Source organism: Ochotona princeps, chromosome 5, assembly GCF_030435755.1.
Source record: "Ochotona princeps isolate mOchPri1 chromosome 5, mOchPri1.hap1, whole genome shotgun sequence".
Lineage (NCBI taxonomy): Eukaryota > Metazoa > Chordata > Mammalia > Lagomorpha > Ochotonidae > Ochotona > Ochotona princeps.
This window is the reverse complement of record NC_080836.1, coordinates 46461454-46479576: the sequence shown is the minus strand read 5'-3', so window position 1 is coordinate 46479576 and position 18123 is coordinate 46461454. Positions and strand designations below refer to the sequence as shown.

The following is an 18123-nucleotide window of genomic DNA, read 5'->3' as shown; positions in this document are numbered from 1 at the left end:
AGTAAAGATTAAAATTTTTACCTTACTGGAAGAGTATGTGCAAGTGCTGAGATTGGGAACTAGAAGAAATTGCTGCTCTGGCATTTCATTCCGTTTCATATGTTACATGTGAAAATATCTTCAAAAAGTTAATCCTGGTTTTTCTTTCCTTACAGAGTACTTGCACGATAAACTAGAGGAGTATATAAAACAGTTTTCTATAGTAAAAATAGTTAGACAAAGAGAGAGAAAAGGTTTGATCACTGCTCGATTGCTAGGAGCAACGGTAGCAACAGCTGAAACGCTCACATTTCTAGATGCTCACTGTAAGTATATATGTATAGACCTAGTTGTGGCATTTCCCCTCCCACGCTTTCTGATTTAAAAAGTAAGGAATCATTGTCTGCAAGTTCCTAATTTCATTTTCTTTAAAGCATTTCCAACTGGTGGCTTTAGCAATGACAGCCCAAGCAGATAGCAACTCTCTTTACCCAGAGTTCCTTCTGCCTCTGTGTTCTGTCTCCTCTACTGTCATAACCCACAGTGAGCTGCTTCCCTGGCAAGTTTTCCTAGCCTAGGATATTATTTTTCACAGATGTTCATACTGTAAACAAACAAAACACAACACCACAAGAAAACAGAGATGTTTTGCCTTTGTTACTCTTAATTCCTGCACTTTTAAAATGCATGAGTTTGTTTCAGTGTGATCAACCCTTTCATTAAACTTTTGCCTAGTACTGGTGTTTTTCTATTTTTACATTTCAGGTCTTGGTCAAACTATTTTCATTACACCTTAAGGGTAGCCACTTTCCAATTTCTTGTGGTATCTGTCCCACGAACATTGTCAACTTTGGTGTATTTTTATTGTTATTGGTTTTTTTCCTTTGTACTTTAATTTTTATTTTGTTAATGCTTTTGATTGGAAAGTATTTTTAGAATTAACATTAATGAGCATTCTAGGTGTTAATAAATACCAGCCTTTGAGAAGTAAGTTTAATGTGTTTTCTTTTTTGGCTGTTTGTCTTTGAATTAGCCAGCTCATAGATTATATTTCACCTAAGGATTAGTTTTGAATATCTGCTAATTGTTGTGGAAAGGTTTTTGAATATATAAATATATAGTTCAATATACATAAATAAAGGTAAATATTTGGATATACAACACATATTGGATATATCAATTTGGATATTTGGATATATAATTGAATATATTATATATATCCAATATATAAATAAATATAGGAATAAATATAAATATATTAGTTATATACCCAATACTCTGATAATGCCAGACTTTTGAAAAATGAAGAGGCATAGATAACCCTAAAGAGTTGTTTCACAAAGGAAAACATGATTGTCTAGTATGCCTTCTCCTGGCCCAAAATAACAATAAGGTCAGATGAGGCCTTCTTCCCTCAAGCAATATGTTTGATGATCCTCCTGGACCATAATTGCCCACTTTCAGCCATGGGGAAACCCAGAATAAAAGTATACACTCACGGTCTGAACTCACTGTGTGATATGAGACAACCATAACCAGGCTTCCTACAGGACTCTTGTTTCCATTCAGGATGGGGCAGCTTTGAATGGACTCTTCAGCCTTTTTTTTTTTTTTTTGTAAGACTTATTTATTTGTGAAGTAGACTGATCAAGAGGAAGAGAAATCTTCCACATGCTATGTTATTCCTCAAATGCCCACAATAGCCACAGTTGGGGTAAGCAAAAACAGTGAGCCAGGAACTTCATCTGGGTCTTATGCATGGTGGCAGAAATCCAAGTACTTGGACCACCATCTGTTGCTATCCAGCACATGTTAACAAGAAGTTGGAAAAGAACTGGAGAAAATGAGACTCAGATCTGTACTTTGATGTGGTTGCAAAGGGGACAATTTAACTTCTACCACAGCACTGATCTGAAGCATCTTTTTTCAGTGTCTTACTTTATATTCACTTGTTTCAAAGAGCAGCTGAGAGAGACAGAGGGAGAGAAAACAAACAAAAAACTTCCACCCACTCACTCCCTGAATGCCTCTGTCAGTCATGGCTGGGGCAACCCAAACCTAGAAGCCATTAACTTACTGGTTTCCTGCATGGATAGTAGGGGCCTAAGTACCTGAGCTGTTACCTGCTGCCTCCCAAGGTATGTCTTAGCAGAATCCTGGATAAGCAGTAAAGATGAGATTCCATCCCAGGCATTCTGATATGGGATGCAAGCCTGCCAAGCAGTTGCTTTACCTGCTGCACAGCATCAGTCTTTTCTAAAATTAGAGTTTCTGATTTATTATTTTCTCCGAAAGCTCAGGGAAATGGAAATTTCAGTTGCCGTATCTCAGAAGGAGACAAGTACAAATCAGAACACAATGAGATCTAAGTGATGTGCTCTAGTAAAACATTCTCTCCATCTTAAACGGACACAACTGAAATTTATGCTCATTAATGTCGTTTTGCTTCTGTCCTAATAGAAAAAAATAATCTGCAATGAGGTTTTCCTACCTTTTCTGATCCCTGCTTTTCTTCATCCTATTCTTGTCTTACCACAAGAATCCTGTAGGAAGTCTTCACGTGCTGGAGATGTGTTGTTCAGCTTGGTGACAACAGATAATAATATTTATTTGAAAATTGCCAAGAGTAGAAATTAAATGTTCTTACCACACACACACATATCTGCAAAGATAACTACATAAGGCAATGACTGTGTTAATTAACTTAATTGTGGTGATCATTTCACAGTGTAAAAATTCACCAAATGTTTCACATTGTACACTTTAAATACTTAGACTTTAAATTCATCCCCAAAAAAGAAAAAAAAGTCTGTTATATATATATATGTTTGAAATACAAATGTTGTCATTCTTAATTTTCTGTAAACTGCCACCCAAAAGCTAGACAAGAACAAAGCAAAACTTAAGTAATCTCATTGAATTATTTAAAATTCTCTGTCCCTCAGGTGAGTGTTTCTATGGTTGGTTAGAACCTTTGCTAGCCAGAATAGCTGAGAACTACACTGCCGTTGTGAGTCCTGATATCGCATCCATAGATATGAACACATTTGAGTTCAGCAAACCTTCTCCTTATGGAAATAACCATAACCGTGGAAATTTTGATTGGAGTCTGTCATTCGGCTGGGAGTCGCTTCCTGATCATGAGAAGCAACGAAGGAAAGATGAAACCTACCCTATTAAGTAAGATGATGGCTCTCTCTCAATCTCACATTTATGGCATACTCCATGTATTGAACATACGTTCTTGCTACTTGTAATGCACTTGCAACTGAGTAAATCAAGCAAAGAACCTGTGATTTCTATAGAGAGAACAGAAACGTAATTTATTGATATGCAAGTCATTTGTGACCATCCACATGATGTTACTGACTAGGAAGCAGAATTTAACAAGATAGATGTGTGTTGTTGTGTCTTCCTTATAAATTACTTAAGAATCTCTAGGTGGGGTTAGGAGAAGATAGTAACTTTGCTCCGTCAGGAGAGGACACCTAAAGTGCTTCTCCTGTCCATCCTCTATACCACTTGGTTTTGAAACAGTGTTCTTAGTTTTCATTTATTCATATAAAAGCATAGAAATTGTAGTATGTACTAACTTTGTAAATTTGACCCAGATCTTAAAATATGCTGCTTTATCTTGTTTGGATTTTGTAACAGAGTTTGATGATGGATTATTTTTCAGAACACCTACTTTTGCAGGAGGCCTTTTTTCTATATCCAAAGAATATTTTGAATATATTGGAAGTTATGATGAAGAAATGGAAATCTGGGGAGGTGAAAATATAGAAATGTCTTTCAGAGTAAGTTTCTGGAGGTCATATCACACATATTAAACAGTGAAATACATTCTGTTCTAATTGGCTTGTTCTGATGATTGCAAATGTGTGCAATCTTTAAATTTTTTTTTTGCTTTATGAAATTAAGTTCCTGGAAGTTTTGGTATAATATTATTTCTGTTTAATATGTAGCTTAATATTTTTACTTATTGTTGCCAATATAACGAGGAATCAGTTGAACTCCTGTTTCCAGGCAGTAACAGCAATTACTGCACTTGTAGTTACTGGGTGCTAGCCAAGATAAATATAATTAAACGAGTGCTTCAGGAAATGAGTTGATTATCAAGGGAATCAGAATGGAAAAACATTCATGTATAATTTTAAAGGACATTGGCCTTAACTCTTGATTTAATGAGTTTTTTTTTTTTCAAAACGTTTATATAAAGTAAGCTCAAAAATCAAAATAAAGGCTTTGGATATTCTCCACATGTGCCTGTTTATTTGATTGTGTACAATATTTTCTGCAATAACTTTTCTGCCATATATTTTTCATCCCCTTGTGTAGGATGTAATAGAAAAAAACTGAACAATCTAACTGAGTTAGATTTAAATTCTGATTCTGGCTTCATTATGTTAGTGAAGAATATAGTTTAGTTTGAATTGCTTAGAGCAGAGATATTTTTTATTCATTTCACTTATAATATTTCCAACCTCTAATGCAGCAGTGTGTTGAACTGAATGTTCCATTGAGTTTTCTCATCCATTTGAAAAAAGAAAAAAAATTATTATGGCTACTTTGTGACATTAGCCCATACTATTACATGACTTTTTTTATTTTTGCTTAGTTGGTATTCAATGTAGTAACAAAAAAAAATCAATGTCATAATTTGCCATTTTATTTAGATTTAATACAAGTATGATTTTGATATTTTTCCCCTTAATTCAGCTTATTTTTTTAGTCACCAAATACTTCACAAGTACAGATTGTGCTTTGATAATAGTGGCTATATGGATTTCTTTTATTATAATATTGAATACGTGCCGTGTGAATAAAATCTTGGCCAGCTTAGTTCTACTTGCTGGCTCCTGCCTTCGCAGAGAAACACTGTGATGGCAGTCAGATGACCACATGGGTCACGTGGGATGGCAGTCAGATGCACAAGAGCCTTTGGTCTTCTGTCCACATTAGAGAATTTGCATAACAGTTTACAAAAAAATAAACATTCAAAAAAGAAGCCAAAACCACTATTTTGTAACTTTTGAAAATGTGCTATTGTCTGCAGTGTTTATACCATTTTGGAGCATAAAGGGAACTGGAGGGAACAGTTTGTGAAATTATAATAAATCTGTTTTACTTTTATGACTATCTTAAAGGTGAACATTAAAAACAACACTTTGATTTTCCTAAAATACTGTGAATTTAAACAAATATCATTAATTATCAGGTATGGCAATGTGGTGGGCAGTTGGAGATTATGCCTTGCTCTGTTGTTGGACATGTTTTTCGCAGCAAAAGCCCTCATTCCTTTCCAAAAGGCACTCAGGTGATTGCTCGCAACCAAGTCCGCCTTGCAGAAGTCTGGATGGATGAGTACAAGGAAATATTTTATAGGAGAAACACAGATGCAGCAAAAATTGTTAAACAAGTGAGTCAGAATTTAAAAATTAAATTATAATTAAAATCTATTGCAAATTCACATGTCCTTTTGTTGATTTGAATCATTTCAAGTGCAAAACATGCAGAAGGTTGCTTTTGCAGCAAAGGTTATTATTATTATTATCATCATCATCATTATTATTATTTAGACTTAAAATATATAATTTATGGGATCTAATTTTTTCATTTAAAGGAAATGATTAGGAAATTGCTATTTAAAATTTTATATTAAACTTGTTAAAATGGAAGATATTTTGTTTTTTTTAACACCCTTTCATGATTTACAATTTTATTGAAAAGAAAACAAGGTTAAAAAGAGCTGCTTCTATTGGTATCAGGAGATGTGATTATACTTAAATAAGGTTCTGGGTGACTTTATGAATTGGAAATAAACACAGAACAGTGTTGTAATGTTTATTTTGGTATTTGAAAGCTGAAGTTTCGGGGCAGAGGGTGAGGGGACAGGAAGTGAAAGATCTTCCATCTCTTGTTGCTTCACCGTGTAAATAGCAACAAGTCAAAATCAGGAGCCTAGGTCTCTCTCCCTGGGCACTTGAGTTGTCTTCCTCTTCCTTCCCAGTCACATTAGTAGGAGCTGAATTGGTAGTGGAGCAGCCAGGATGGATTCAGAGCTCCGCCAGTGTAGAGCTGAAGCTTCACTGGCTGCACCACACCACCAGTCCAAAGGCTTCTTTTCAACTTCCAGTTCCAGTACCCACTGAAGGTGTTAACCTTGGCAAAGACCTTTTGAGACTGTGATGGAAATGTGAAGTGGCTGGGTGTGGAGAGTATGCTTAGAGTGTTTCTGTTCCCTCCTTCCCCAGGTTGAGATAGGGAATTCATGTCCTGTTTCTCAGTGCCTCTGCAAAATAAGACAAAATTAACTCCTAAAACTATATGTCACTCTGTAGAGCCTGGATAACTAATACGTTACAACTGAATTCCAACTGCCTTAATATTGGATGTGATGTTAAGTAGACATTAACAAACCTAGGTGAATACCACCAACTTCTATGTAGTAAATAGATAGTGGATTTTAAAAAAAAAAATTTGTTTGTTTTTGAGGGAAGCGATATAGTTTTTTTTTTAAATTGGGAGTCGAGAGCATCAGCATCATGGTTGTTAGTAGCCATATAACTGTTGGTTATGCTCTGGCTGCTCCACTTCTTATCCAGTTCCCTGCTAGTGGCCTGAGGAAAGCAATAGACAATGAGCCAAGTGTTTGGATCCCTGCTACTTATGTAGGAGACCCAGATAAATCTCCTGACTTTGGCCAGACCCAGTCCTGGTTATTGTGACCATCTGGGGAGTGAATCAGGCTGGAACTTTTCTCTTGTTCTCTTGTAACTCTTGTGAAACAAATATTTAAAAAGTTTTGCTTAAAACAATTACATTTTTAAACAACTAAATATTTTTTAAAAGGTGGAGGGAGGTGGGAAGTGTTTTTGTGGCACAGGTTAAGCTGCAGCTAGCAATGCCAGCACCCATATCAGAGTGCCATTTATAGTGTTAGGGGCACCACTTGCTGACCAACTTCTTGTTAATGTACGGGGAAAGGTGGAAAAGACATACCTGAGCCCCTGCCACTCATTTGGGAGGACAGGATGGAGCTCCTATCTCTCAACTCAGCCTTGCCTGTTTTGGCCATTTGATGAGTGATCCAGCACACAGGTCTGTCTGTCTGACTCTCTCTCTCTCTCTCTCTTTCTATCTTGATCCAGCACATAAGTGTCTGTCTGTCTCTGAGTGTGTGTCTTTCAAACAAATAAATAAATGCTTTTCAAGCATATTGATTATTTTTGAAAAGAAAGATTAGACTACCGCTTTCCATATTTTTCTTAGGTTATAGCGAAGCATTATAGACCATTCGGTTGCAAACTCAAAACACTATTGTAGTAGATTGCTTTTCCTCCTCAAGCCTATCAAGACAAACTGAGCAGACTGTGTACCACATAAGAGCGCTTGACTAAACAGGCAAGTGAGTGCTGCATGAAACTTGCTCTGCTTGTCACCCAGGAAGAGACAGGTAGCCAAAAAACACCTGTTTTTACCCCAGAGCAGATAGATCTTCCTGAAATATTTCTAAGTCAACTGGAAGTCCTTGAGAGCCTTGTTTTTTGGTAAAATCTCTGGGGTTAAGAAATCAAAGTTGACATAATCAAATACTTTCCTTAGTTGAACTGACAAGCTTTAATATTTACTTGTTCATACGTTAAGTTCATCTAAAATTTTGTTAGGAGATCAAATATTTTTTCCATTAGGTAGTACTTTCTTTTAAGAAAAAAGTTAATCCCTTAAAGTAAGGAAAACAAAATTTCAGTTACCTTACATTTCTACTGGTTGTCTAGTTGAGGTAGTTGTTAATAGTAACATTCTTAAGCTAGAAAAATTTTCTAAAATATGTTGCTTTTGGCATCTTGACAGAAGAGATATATAAATCACATATTGTATTGACTGTATCTATCTCTGTATTCTCAACTTCACTTTTAAGGCACTTTTAATATTAGGTCAAAGTCCGTTTGGGGTGTTTCACAAAGATGGTCACGGGAACATCCCAAACGGAGAAGGAAGAAAATACCACATTGTCATAAGTATTGTAGTGAGACTTAATTCTGAGACCAGAGGTCTTCTAGCTTGAATGGATGGTGAATAACACTAAATTGTGTCTTGTGTTTTGGCCCCAATTTTTTAGTACTTTAATATAAATAGAAATATTGGAGTATCTTGTTTGTTTTCTTCTCTGAAATGTCTGAAATGGAGAGATGAGAGAGAGAGATCATCACTATCATCCACTGGTTTATATTGCTAGTGCCTATAATGGCTGAAACTAGGCCAAGACCGAAGTTGAAACTGTGAAGTTAATACAAGCCTTCCACATGGGTGGCAGGAATCCAATTGCTTGAGCCATTACTGCTACCTCCAATGGTCTACATTAACAGAAACTGGAGTAAAGAGCTTGAGCAGTGGTGGAACCAAGGCACTCCAGTGTGGAATGCAGGCATCTTAATCAGCATCTTAACTGCTAGGCCAAATGCCAGCTCTGATAATAACATTGAAGTACATTATCAGTATTCAGGAAGTACAGTTTTTTATAAGTGTTCCATACACATCCTTTTTTTTTTTCAGAAATCGTTTGGTGATCTTTCAAAAAGATTTGAAATAAAAAACCGCCTTCAATGTAAAAATTTTACATGGTATCTGAACACTATTTATCCAGAAGTATATGTACCAGAACTTAATCCTGTTATATCTGGATATGTAAGTATTTTTCTATTCCTTTTTTATTGGATGTATTTCTTGCCACCAACATTTATGTGGTTCAGCAAAAATTGCTGAAATACTCTGTGGTTTATTGCTTTTGAGGTTTTATGTTATTAACATGATTTCCTGAACATAGATGAGAAAACATATGAACTGTATAAACTTTTCAAAAACTTCTTATAACTTTAAAATTTTCCCTTAGATAAAAAGCGTTGGCCAGCCTCTGTGCCTGGATGTTGGAGAAAATAATCAAGGGAACAAGCCATTGATTTTGTACACATGTCATGAACTTGGGGGAAACCAGGTGAGTGCTGTGTGAAGTTCCCCTTGCTTACTGGCGCTTGAAATCACAAGCAAGACAGGTTTTACAGAAGTCCTACCTCAGTATTTTTCAGGGAAATTAGTGGGTGAAATGTTTTTAAAGTCTGGCAACTACTATTGAAGTTACAGAAGACTTTATTTTGGTTTACAATTTGGGTTTGGAAATAGTTCCCATTTAGTAGAAAAGAAAATGAGAAGAATAGGATAATGACATTCAAATTTTAAAAATCTGATCTATGTTGAAGTTTGATATTCGCATTATTTTTGCCAGATCCTACACAAAGTTCATATTTAATTGGATTTAATAACATTATATCATACATTAGTGCTCAAGTAGCAATATCCTAATTTTTTTAGTGAGTGACACAGTTATTTTAATATCCTTCCACCATACGCGCGTGCACACACACACACACACACACACAGGTATATTCCTGATTCTTCTTTATTTATGACATCACAGTGTTATCAATCAGTTTTATCAATCAAGATTCCAATGTTGAATGTTACTATTTAGTCTACCATGAGTAGAAGGTATATTAAGTAAGTTTCTGATTTTAAAATTGCTTTCCTTTTTTTTTACTTTTGCAAGTAAATACAGGAAGGATTCAAGCATATTTTTTTATTTGTTCATTTAACAAATTCACTGACCTTTACAGGGACTGTTTGCTGTGTTCAAACAGCTTAGTCTCCTAATCTTTCTAGAAAATCATATTTTATGATCAACCTCTGAAGTAAGATACAGATATAAATATACTTTCATATGTGGATACACATATATGAATATTTACTTATACATATATATACATATCTGTACATATGTGTGTGAACGTAAATATGAGTATGCATTTTAAATATCTGTTAGGAAAAATAGTTATATAAACAACTGTAGCTTTTTAGAAATAACATTGCATTATATTGGTAGCAATTATGGTTTTGAGCAAAGGAAAATATTCCCTCAGGCCTGGTGCAGTAGCCTAGCTGCTTGCATGTCCTTGCTTGCATGTAAAGGATCCCATATGGATGCTGGGTTCTAATCCAGGCCATCCCACTTCCCATATGCTCCCTGTTTGTGGCCTGGGAAAACAGTGGAGGATGGCCCAAAGCCTTGGGACCCTGCTCCCGCATGGGAAATGCAGAAAAAGCTCTTGGCTTCTGGCTTTGGATCAGCGCAGCTCTGTCCATTTGCAGCCTCTTGGCGAGTGAATCAAAGAACGAAAGATCTTTCTCTCCTTTTCTCTGAATATCTGACTTTCCAATAAAAACAAACAAAAAATAATCTTAAAAAAATATTTTCTCATTTGTAAGAATTTGGCATTAAATGTAAATACTCATAAATTTCAGGCTTTTCTAATATATTTTTTTAAAGATTTATTTTATTAAAAAGCAGATATACAGAGAGGAGGAGAGATAGAGAGAAATATCTTCTGTCCGATGATTCACTCCCCAAGTGAGCTGCAACGGCCGGTGCGCGCCGATCCGAAGCCGGGCACCTGGAACCTCCTCCGGGTCTCCCACGCGGGTGCAGTGTCCCAATGCATTGGGCCGTCCTCGACTGCTTTCCCAGGCCACAAGCAGGGAGCTGGATGGGAAGTGGAGCTGCCGGGATTAGAACCGGCGCCCATATGGGATCCCGGGGCTTTCAAGGCGAGGACTTTAGCTGCTAGGCCACACCGCTAGGCCCATTCTCTAATATTTTTTAATGAAAATTGACAATATATTGTATATTTTTTTTCTGTTTTTCCTCTGTCATTACCATAAAATGTTTTGATCGATGCCTAAAATTACTTTTAAGTTACAAGCAAAAATAGGTGTCTCTTAGACATCTGGAAATGGAAAAGGATATTCATTCAGCATCTTTTTGGATAGAGACTGTACTGTAACAGAGTAAAGCACAAAGGCACTGATGCTGTGGAGCTTCTGTTCCACAGGAAGGGAAAAAATAGATATGAAATGTGGGGAGATGGAAGGGTGTGGTTGGTGGCTAGTTTTAGAGGTTCGGGAAGACCTTTCTGGGAAGGTGACCTAAAGGGGGCCTGAATGCATTGGGAGAGGAATGAGGAGACGCTTGTGTTGGAGGCCTGATGGGCAAGGTGGAGGCGGGAGACAAGAATATAGAGAAAGTAGAAAGCCAGTGTGACCTCAGCAAAATGGACCAGGCAAAGTGGGGCAGGAAGTGAGTTCACAGGCAGCATAAGAGACTTGGCTTTTCAGGATCTTGTTGTCTCCATTAAGACATTTGGATTTAATTATGAGTTGGGTAAGAGCCTTTTGATCAGAAGAATAATGTCTGCTTTAAGTTTTAAAATGATTCTTCTGTCACCCCAGCACAATCATTGATTGTATTTTGCTTTCTTTTTGTTTATGATTTGTTTTATTTATTTGAAAGAGTTATGGGGAGGCAGAGAGGGAGGAAGGGAGGAAGAGAAGGATATCTTCCATTTGCTGACTCATGCCCCAAATAGCTGTAGTGACCGGAGCTAGGACAGGCTGAAGCCAGGAGCCAGTACTTCCCCCACCTCCCCACAAACCCCTCCACCTGACGTGCAGAGGCCCAAGCACGTGAGCCATCTTCCACTGCTTTTCCAGGCACATTAGCAGTGAACTGGATCAAAAGTAATGCATGTAGAACTTGAACCAGTACCCTAATAGGATGCTGGCACCACTCTAATTTATATATCACAGCTCCAGCTCCTATTTTACTTATTTATTTTTTAAAGATTTGTTAGTTTATTTGAAAGACAGAGCCACAGAGAAGTGGCCAGGGAGACAGAGGAGTGAAGTCTTGCAGCTACTGGTTCGCTCTCCATGTGGTTGCAATAGTCAGGCCTGGCCCAAACTGAAAATAGGAGCCAGGAGCTCCTTCTCACGTGAGCTGCAGGGCCACAGACCTGGGCCGTAACTGACTACTTTCTCAGGTGCCTCAACAGGGAACTAGATGGAAGCAAAGCAGCTTGAAATTAAATATGTGCTCCTGTGTGAGAGCTGGCATCACAAACAGCACTTAATCTGTGGTACAACTTCAGCCCTCTCTTTCTCTCCATGTGATGTTATTTTAAATTGAAAATTGAACTGAAATTACTTTGAAACTTCATTTCCTTGAGTTAGAAAATTTTGAGATATCATCTTCTCATCATTCCCATCTAACTGTTTGGATTAGATGGCATTTTTGTGGCACCAAACCCCATTGTAAAATTATCTGTATACCCTAAGGAAAAATATGTATCTTCATTGTACTTCAAAATTGGCTGATGTACTATGCAGTGTAGTTTAAATCATTGTAGGTTTATGACACTTTTACTTCATCCACTTTATCTTCCCAGATATTTGCCCTGCATCTAAATTACAGGTTTGCCCAATACTCTCATATACTTAGCTGCACATGTATTTTTTGTTACCCAAATATCTTCAGCTATTTTCCACTCTTCATGATTCCCATTTTAATGACTTTTTGATAATAGGGAGGTAAAATACTACACAGCATTTCTTAGTGTCTTTGAAATGTTAAGGTTATCTTTTTAGGTAGATGTAGTTAGAGTAATGTTTTAATCATTTAAACCTATTTATCAGTGTTTCCATCTGAGGAGCTACAGTGTGTTTTTTGTGAGAGACGATAATTTAGGTACGAGAGCAAAGACTAGGAGGAACTGAGGCTATGTAGGTCTGTTAATTCCACTGTTTGTTAAGTGCCTACTGTAAAAGAAAATAAAAAGGTTTGATACACTGTAACCCTACTATGTAATTATGATTCAGTAAATATTGGTGCTGATGTTAATGATTTTCTGATTTAAAATAAATTATGCTAACTTATTTCATGTTCGGTCTGTGAAAATTATAAAATATTCTATTTGTAATGTGTATCATTAATAGATGCACTATCTGACTCTTGGGGAGCTACACAGCTTTACATGGAGTTCTAACCGAATGCTATGAAAGTTATCTCTGATGTGCTACAAAAGCCATGAGTAAGATGCAATGTTGGAATGTAGGACACATTCAAGGAATGCTGAATAAGGAAGATGATATTTAAGGTGGCTTTTAAGGGGTATAAAAGAGTTCAGCAGCTAAAAGAATCAGAAGAGTATTCTGGCCAGAACTCAGACTGTAGAAGAGCCTTTGAGGTATAGATAGAGACATTCTGCATAGATTGTGTGTTGTGAAGAGTATAGTGTATGACTTGGACAGTGATTTATATTAAATTGAACTGGGAAGTTTTCTGTACTATCTAAGGCATATGGGCTTTATTGTAGCAAAGACACTAGCCCATCAATCCAATGCTATAAAAACTGGCAACAGATTGGATTACTGGATGTTAGGAACAGAATTTGAAGGTAAATTGGAAGTAGTGAAGATAAAGTACTAAGAAAATATAAAATGGAAACATCTGAGAAAGAAATTCCATAAAACTAAGAAAGAAATTTTTGACTCTGTGAGGGGAGAAAAGCATTCCTACAAGTAACAATAGCTTAAATGTACCTGAGTGCTTACTGTGAACTTGTAACCACTTATCCTCATGTGAAGTAAGAACTGTTAAATTTTATAGGTGAAAAATTTGAGCTTGGGAAAAAAATCTAATAGTTCCTAGTATAATGAAACTGCCTTTAATTGAAAAGAGTGAGAGGGAACTTTTTTCCCTGTAGCCAAACTTCTATTCTTGATTTTCAAGATTTAATTATCTGAGAAAGAGGAGAGAGCATGCTCCTATTTGTTAGTTAAATCCCCAAATATCTCTTGGTGCTCAGACAAGAGTGAGCCAAAGCCATGAATGTGGAACTTTGTCCAGGTCTGCCACATTGGTGGTAGGAACGCAGCAACTTGTGCCCTCATCAGTACCTCCCATGTGGGTCTGTGTTAGCAGAAAAGTGGAGTTGGGAGCTGAAACCACTATCAAAGCCAGATACCCTGATGTCAGATACAGTGTTTTAACATGCATCTTTACTGCTAAACACTTGCTGCAAGAGAGAATGCTTGTGAGAAAAGGTAGTTAATGTCCTTTCTGCCAGCTCTTAAGCCCATTTTTGTGTTGTGATTATGCCAGCCTCCATTTTACTTAATAGTTTCTGGAATCTGGTACAGTAAGAAAGACAATAACTTTTTAAATAGCTACCTAAAAGTAGTTAGCTGAAGTAGGACCACAGCACGTTCTGTCATAAAATCTCCATTTGTGTTTCTAGTAACTGCTCTTATGGTATTATTCTGTTGAAGCAATCATGAATTCATTGCTATTTTCCTGTTTTACGATGAAGCATATTGTATTGCTGTTTTGTCCGTAGTAACACTCTTTCTTCCACAGTACTTTGAATACTCTGCCCAAAATGAAATCCGGCACAACATTCAGAAGGAATTATGCCTTCATGCCACTCAAAGTCTCCTTCAGCTGAAGGCCTGCACCTACAAAGGGCACAACACAGTTGTCACAGGAGAACAGATCTGGGAGATCCAAAAGGTACCTCTTGTACTCAGTTAACCTTTTTATTTAATTATTGTAATGAACTATAATTGTTGATCTGAGAAGGCCCATTTCATATAGTCCATGAATGCTATTTCTTAGAATTTCTCAGCCTTTATTAACTTAATTATTCTGTGTGTCTATTGATATTAGAGAATATATCTATGAATTAAGTACCTTTGGAACAAAATAATGATGAATATACATGGTTTGAAGCATGGTTTATACAAATCAATCCTCCCATGAATTATAAATAATTGCTGTTTATTTTTTACTTTTATGAGCTTCTTACAATGCTGTTAACAATAGTCACATTTATCCCCTGGCAGAGTGGGGGGTGGAAGCATTAGTTGTTTCTTACTTAAAGAGACTATTTCTTATCTTAGTACTTTTTCATGAATCTAGAGTTAAGAGAATACATGACATAATACATGTTTTTAAGCACATGTTTTAAGGGGTAGCAGGTTCATGGCAATTCTTACTTGAAAATTGTTTTGTGTAGTACTAGAATGCTGTAAGAATGGTTGCTATAATTGAGATTTTTAAAGGGCTTCTTGTTTAAAAATTTAATTGAGGCTTGGCTTAGTAATATTTTTCTCCATTTATGCAATGCTTTATTGTAAATCAAATAGTACTGACTTAAAAAGAAGTGCTTGCACCAGAGACCCACCAGATTCTATGAGAAATAGTTCATATCCAAAAGACTTCCTGGTAAGAATGGTGTATACTTAATACCCAAGTCTTTCTTTAGCTTTGATGGAGCCACTTAGCACTCAAATATGAGTCTTGAAACTCAATATCTGTTTCCTTTTATTCTAGGATCAACTTCTGTATAATCCACACTTTGAAATGTGCCTTTCAGCAAATGGAGAACATCCAAACTTAGTGCAATGCAATCCATCAGATCTACTCCAAAAATGGATCTTTAACCAAAACAATTAAGTGTTCCTTAAAATTGAGGAGTTGGAATAGAAATGTTCTTTCTCATAAGACTGTGACAAGGCATACACTGTAGTTTTTGAAAATTATGCAAAAGCAGCTAATCGTAACTTATTCCAAGTGCATTTTTCTTATTTATATCTAAAATGTCTTTGTAGCTCTGCTACAGAAGTTCAGTAAATTTCTGTTTGAAAGCACAATAACTAGTAATACCAAAGACCATCTAAGTGTCCAGCTATAGAAGAGATGTTTACAGTATGAAGAATCATTTTTTAAGTAAAGTGATATGTGTGTGTTTTGTGCATTTGAGGTTATACATAGCTATATTCACATGCTTACACTTTTAAATATTTTCTCTAGTTTTTTGTGGGGAGTGGGAGAAATATTTGATATTGTATTTTTTTAATTACATTGAAGTGGATCAATGAAGGCAAAACATTGGCCTTTGTATACAAACCAGGAAATTTTTTATAGATCTAGAATTTCTTATTTTTAAATGCAAGTAAACACTTTCGTCTTTTATTTATTTGTCTGTCAAATGTTTCCTTAAACAAGAAATTGGATAGGAGCAAATATATTTTAACACTTCTTGGCAAATTCTAAAATGCTTTTTACTCTAAAGCTCACACTACTTAATATGCTTAAGTCTTCCTCAAAGAATTTTCTGAAGTGTCTATACTGGATGTCTTTTCAGCACAACTAAAAGCAAAACAAAAAAAGGCTTAATAAATGACCATCTGTTGAAAGGGATCCTTTTCTTTTTTACTAGTCTTTTTTTTTCCTGACTGAAATTCACTAATGTTGAATGTTTGTGATATTAGATTTCAATTGCACAATACTTGACTCAAAGCTAAATTTTATCTGTTATTGATTTGATTATTGATTGTCTTGGTAATGGATTTTTTCCACCTAAAAGCCTTATTTTTATCTATATGAAAAAAAAATAAAGTCTTGAACACTAGTAGAATCATCTGATTAACTTTTTCCCTCTTGCGTGAAATCTATGATTGATATTAAGTGGGGCACGCATGAAATTTATATTCAGTTTTAAGCAATTATAGAACCACTTGGTAGTTCTTAAGTAAAATTCAAATGCTAAATATGGTAGAATAAAAATTAAGGAAAAGAGAAGATTTAATTTTATGTTTAGAAATTTTTGTACTAATTTCTAATAACTGAGCATTTGATAACTTTTTAAAAACTTTTTTAAAAACTTTTTAAAAAGTTTGCTTAGGAAAACTAACTTTTTGGTCATTTTACATATAGGTCTCTTGTATTTTTATTCCAGAAGTAAGATATTATTGACTTCATATTTTAAATTCGACAGTACCTCAGTTGTTCATAAGGAAATTTTATTAACTCAATCTTCTCACTGTAACTTTGAAGTTATATTGAAAGACTCGCTTTCTAATGAATTACAATTGCAACTTTTATTTCAATTCAATTCACAATCATTGTGTACCTATTTTGTATCAAGTTATGGGAAAAAGTAAAATTTGTCAGTGCCTTTGAGGTGTGTCTCATGAAGCAGAAAGAAAAACATTTTTGAAATCACGAATGTGAGATATTATATTTCTGATGCAGATAACAGGTCACTATTCATATTGAACAAGACATTTTCCATTGCTATAGCTAATACTAATATGTATTATTAAATATAGTACTTCCTTGTTTGATTTCTGCTCAAGTTGAAACTTTGAAATCCATGAGCAAATACTTTAGAGCTTGTTAGCTCTCTAAAAACAAAAGAAAAACTTCTCTAATAAGTATTATAAGTGAATTTTTAAAAACCTGATGGCCCTGCATGTTTAAATCATGTTGTCATCACTGAAATCTAAAGTTCATGGAAAATGTAACTAAAGGATGAAGTTACTTGGATGTAAAAGCTTTGAGAAGTCATATTTATAGATTTTTTATAATATACATTTTTAAAAACCTGTTGAAGACACTTCATATTTAGATTAGGTTGATTTATTATCATTGAGTAAAATGCATTCACAGAACAGTTCCTGCTCTGCTGATTATGGGCACTTCAGGCTGTTGCAGAAGTATCTTACAAATAATTTTATTACAGAGTGACCCATGAGGGTGAGCAGTGCCTGAAATGTCTGAGTTTTGAAACAGTACTAACAGGGTGGTATTTATGGAGTCTGGCAGCTTTCCACATGAGAGAGATGAATGCATTCAGGCATGAAATTGTGATATTTTTGCTCAATTTGAAGCTGCTGTAGTGAATGGTCTAGTTGCTACAGAAGACCTGGCATGTTGCCTTCACGCCAAAGACTCCAGACCTGAGGGCCCTGGGCTGACGACTTGTACTGCTATCCCTGCTGGGGTCAGCACAACAGTCCAGTTCATTGAAACCTGAGTCATGACTGTACAATCAATGACAGGAGGAAGCAAGAAATGGGATAAAAATACCCATTACCAATGATGATGAATTTTATTAACACCCTATGTTAGCAGAGGATGATTTTACTGTTAATAGACAATTTAGTTAATAGTAAGGAAACCATCAAAATGGCAAGCACAAAAATATAGGGAATTGGGGCCCGGCGCAGTAGCTTAGCGGCAAAAGTCCTTGGCTTGCATGTGCCAGGGTCCCATATGGGCACCGGTTCTAATCCTACTTGCTCTGCTTCCCATTGAGCTCCCTTCCTGTGGCCTGGGAAAGCAGTTGAGGATGGCCCAAACCCTTGTGGCCCTGCATGTGCATGGGAGACCCAGAAGAAGCTCCTGGCTCC

At 35.9% G+C, this 18123-nt stretch overlaps 1 protein-coding gene across 1 annotated transcript in view; it reads left to right on the top strand.

Moving 5' to 3' along the window:
* The window catches only part of GALNT3 (polypeptide N-acetylgalactosaminyltransferase 3), a 45020-nt gene extending 28680 nt beyond the window's left edge, over nucleotides 1-16340 (top strand). Inside the window, exons 4-11 of the mRNA XM_004577102.4 lie at nucleotides 156-305; nucleotides 2925-3159; nucleotides 3659-3776; nucleotides 5198-5398; nucleotides 8536-8667; nucleotides 8873-8974; nucleotides 14285-14437; nucleotides 15260-16340. Coding sequence (XP_004577159.1) covers nucleotides 156-305; nucleotides 2925-3159; nucleotides 3659-3776; nucleotides 5198-5398; nucleotides 8536-8667; nucleotides 8873-8974; nucleotides 14285-14437; nucleotides 15260-15382 — 1214 coding nt within the window. The 3' untranslated portion in view covers nucleotides 15383-16340. The remainder of the gene's footprint in view (nucleotides 1-155; nucleotides 306-2924; nucleotides 3160-3658; nucleotides 3777-5197; nucleotides 5399-8535; nucleotides 8668-8872; nucleotides 8975-14284; nucleotides 14438-15259) is intronic.
* Nucleotides 16341-18123: the final 1783 nt, after the last annotated feature.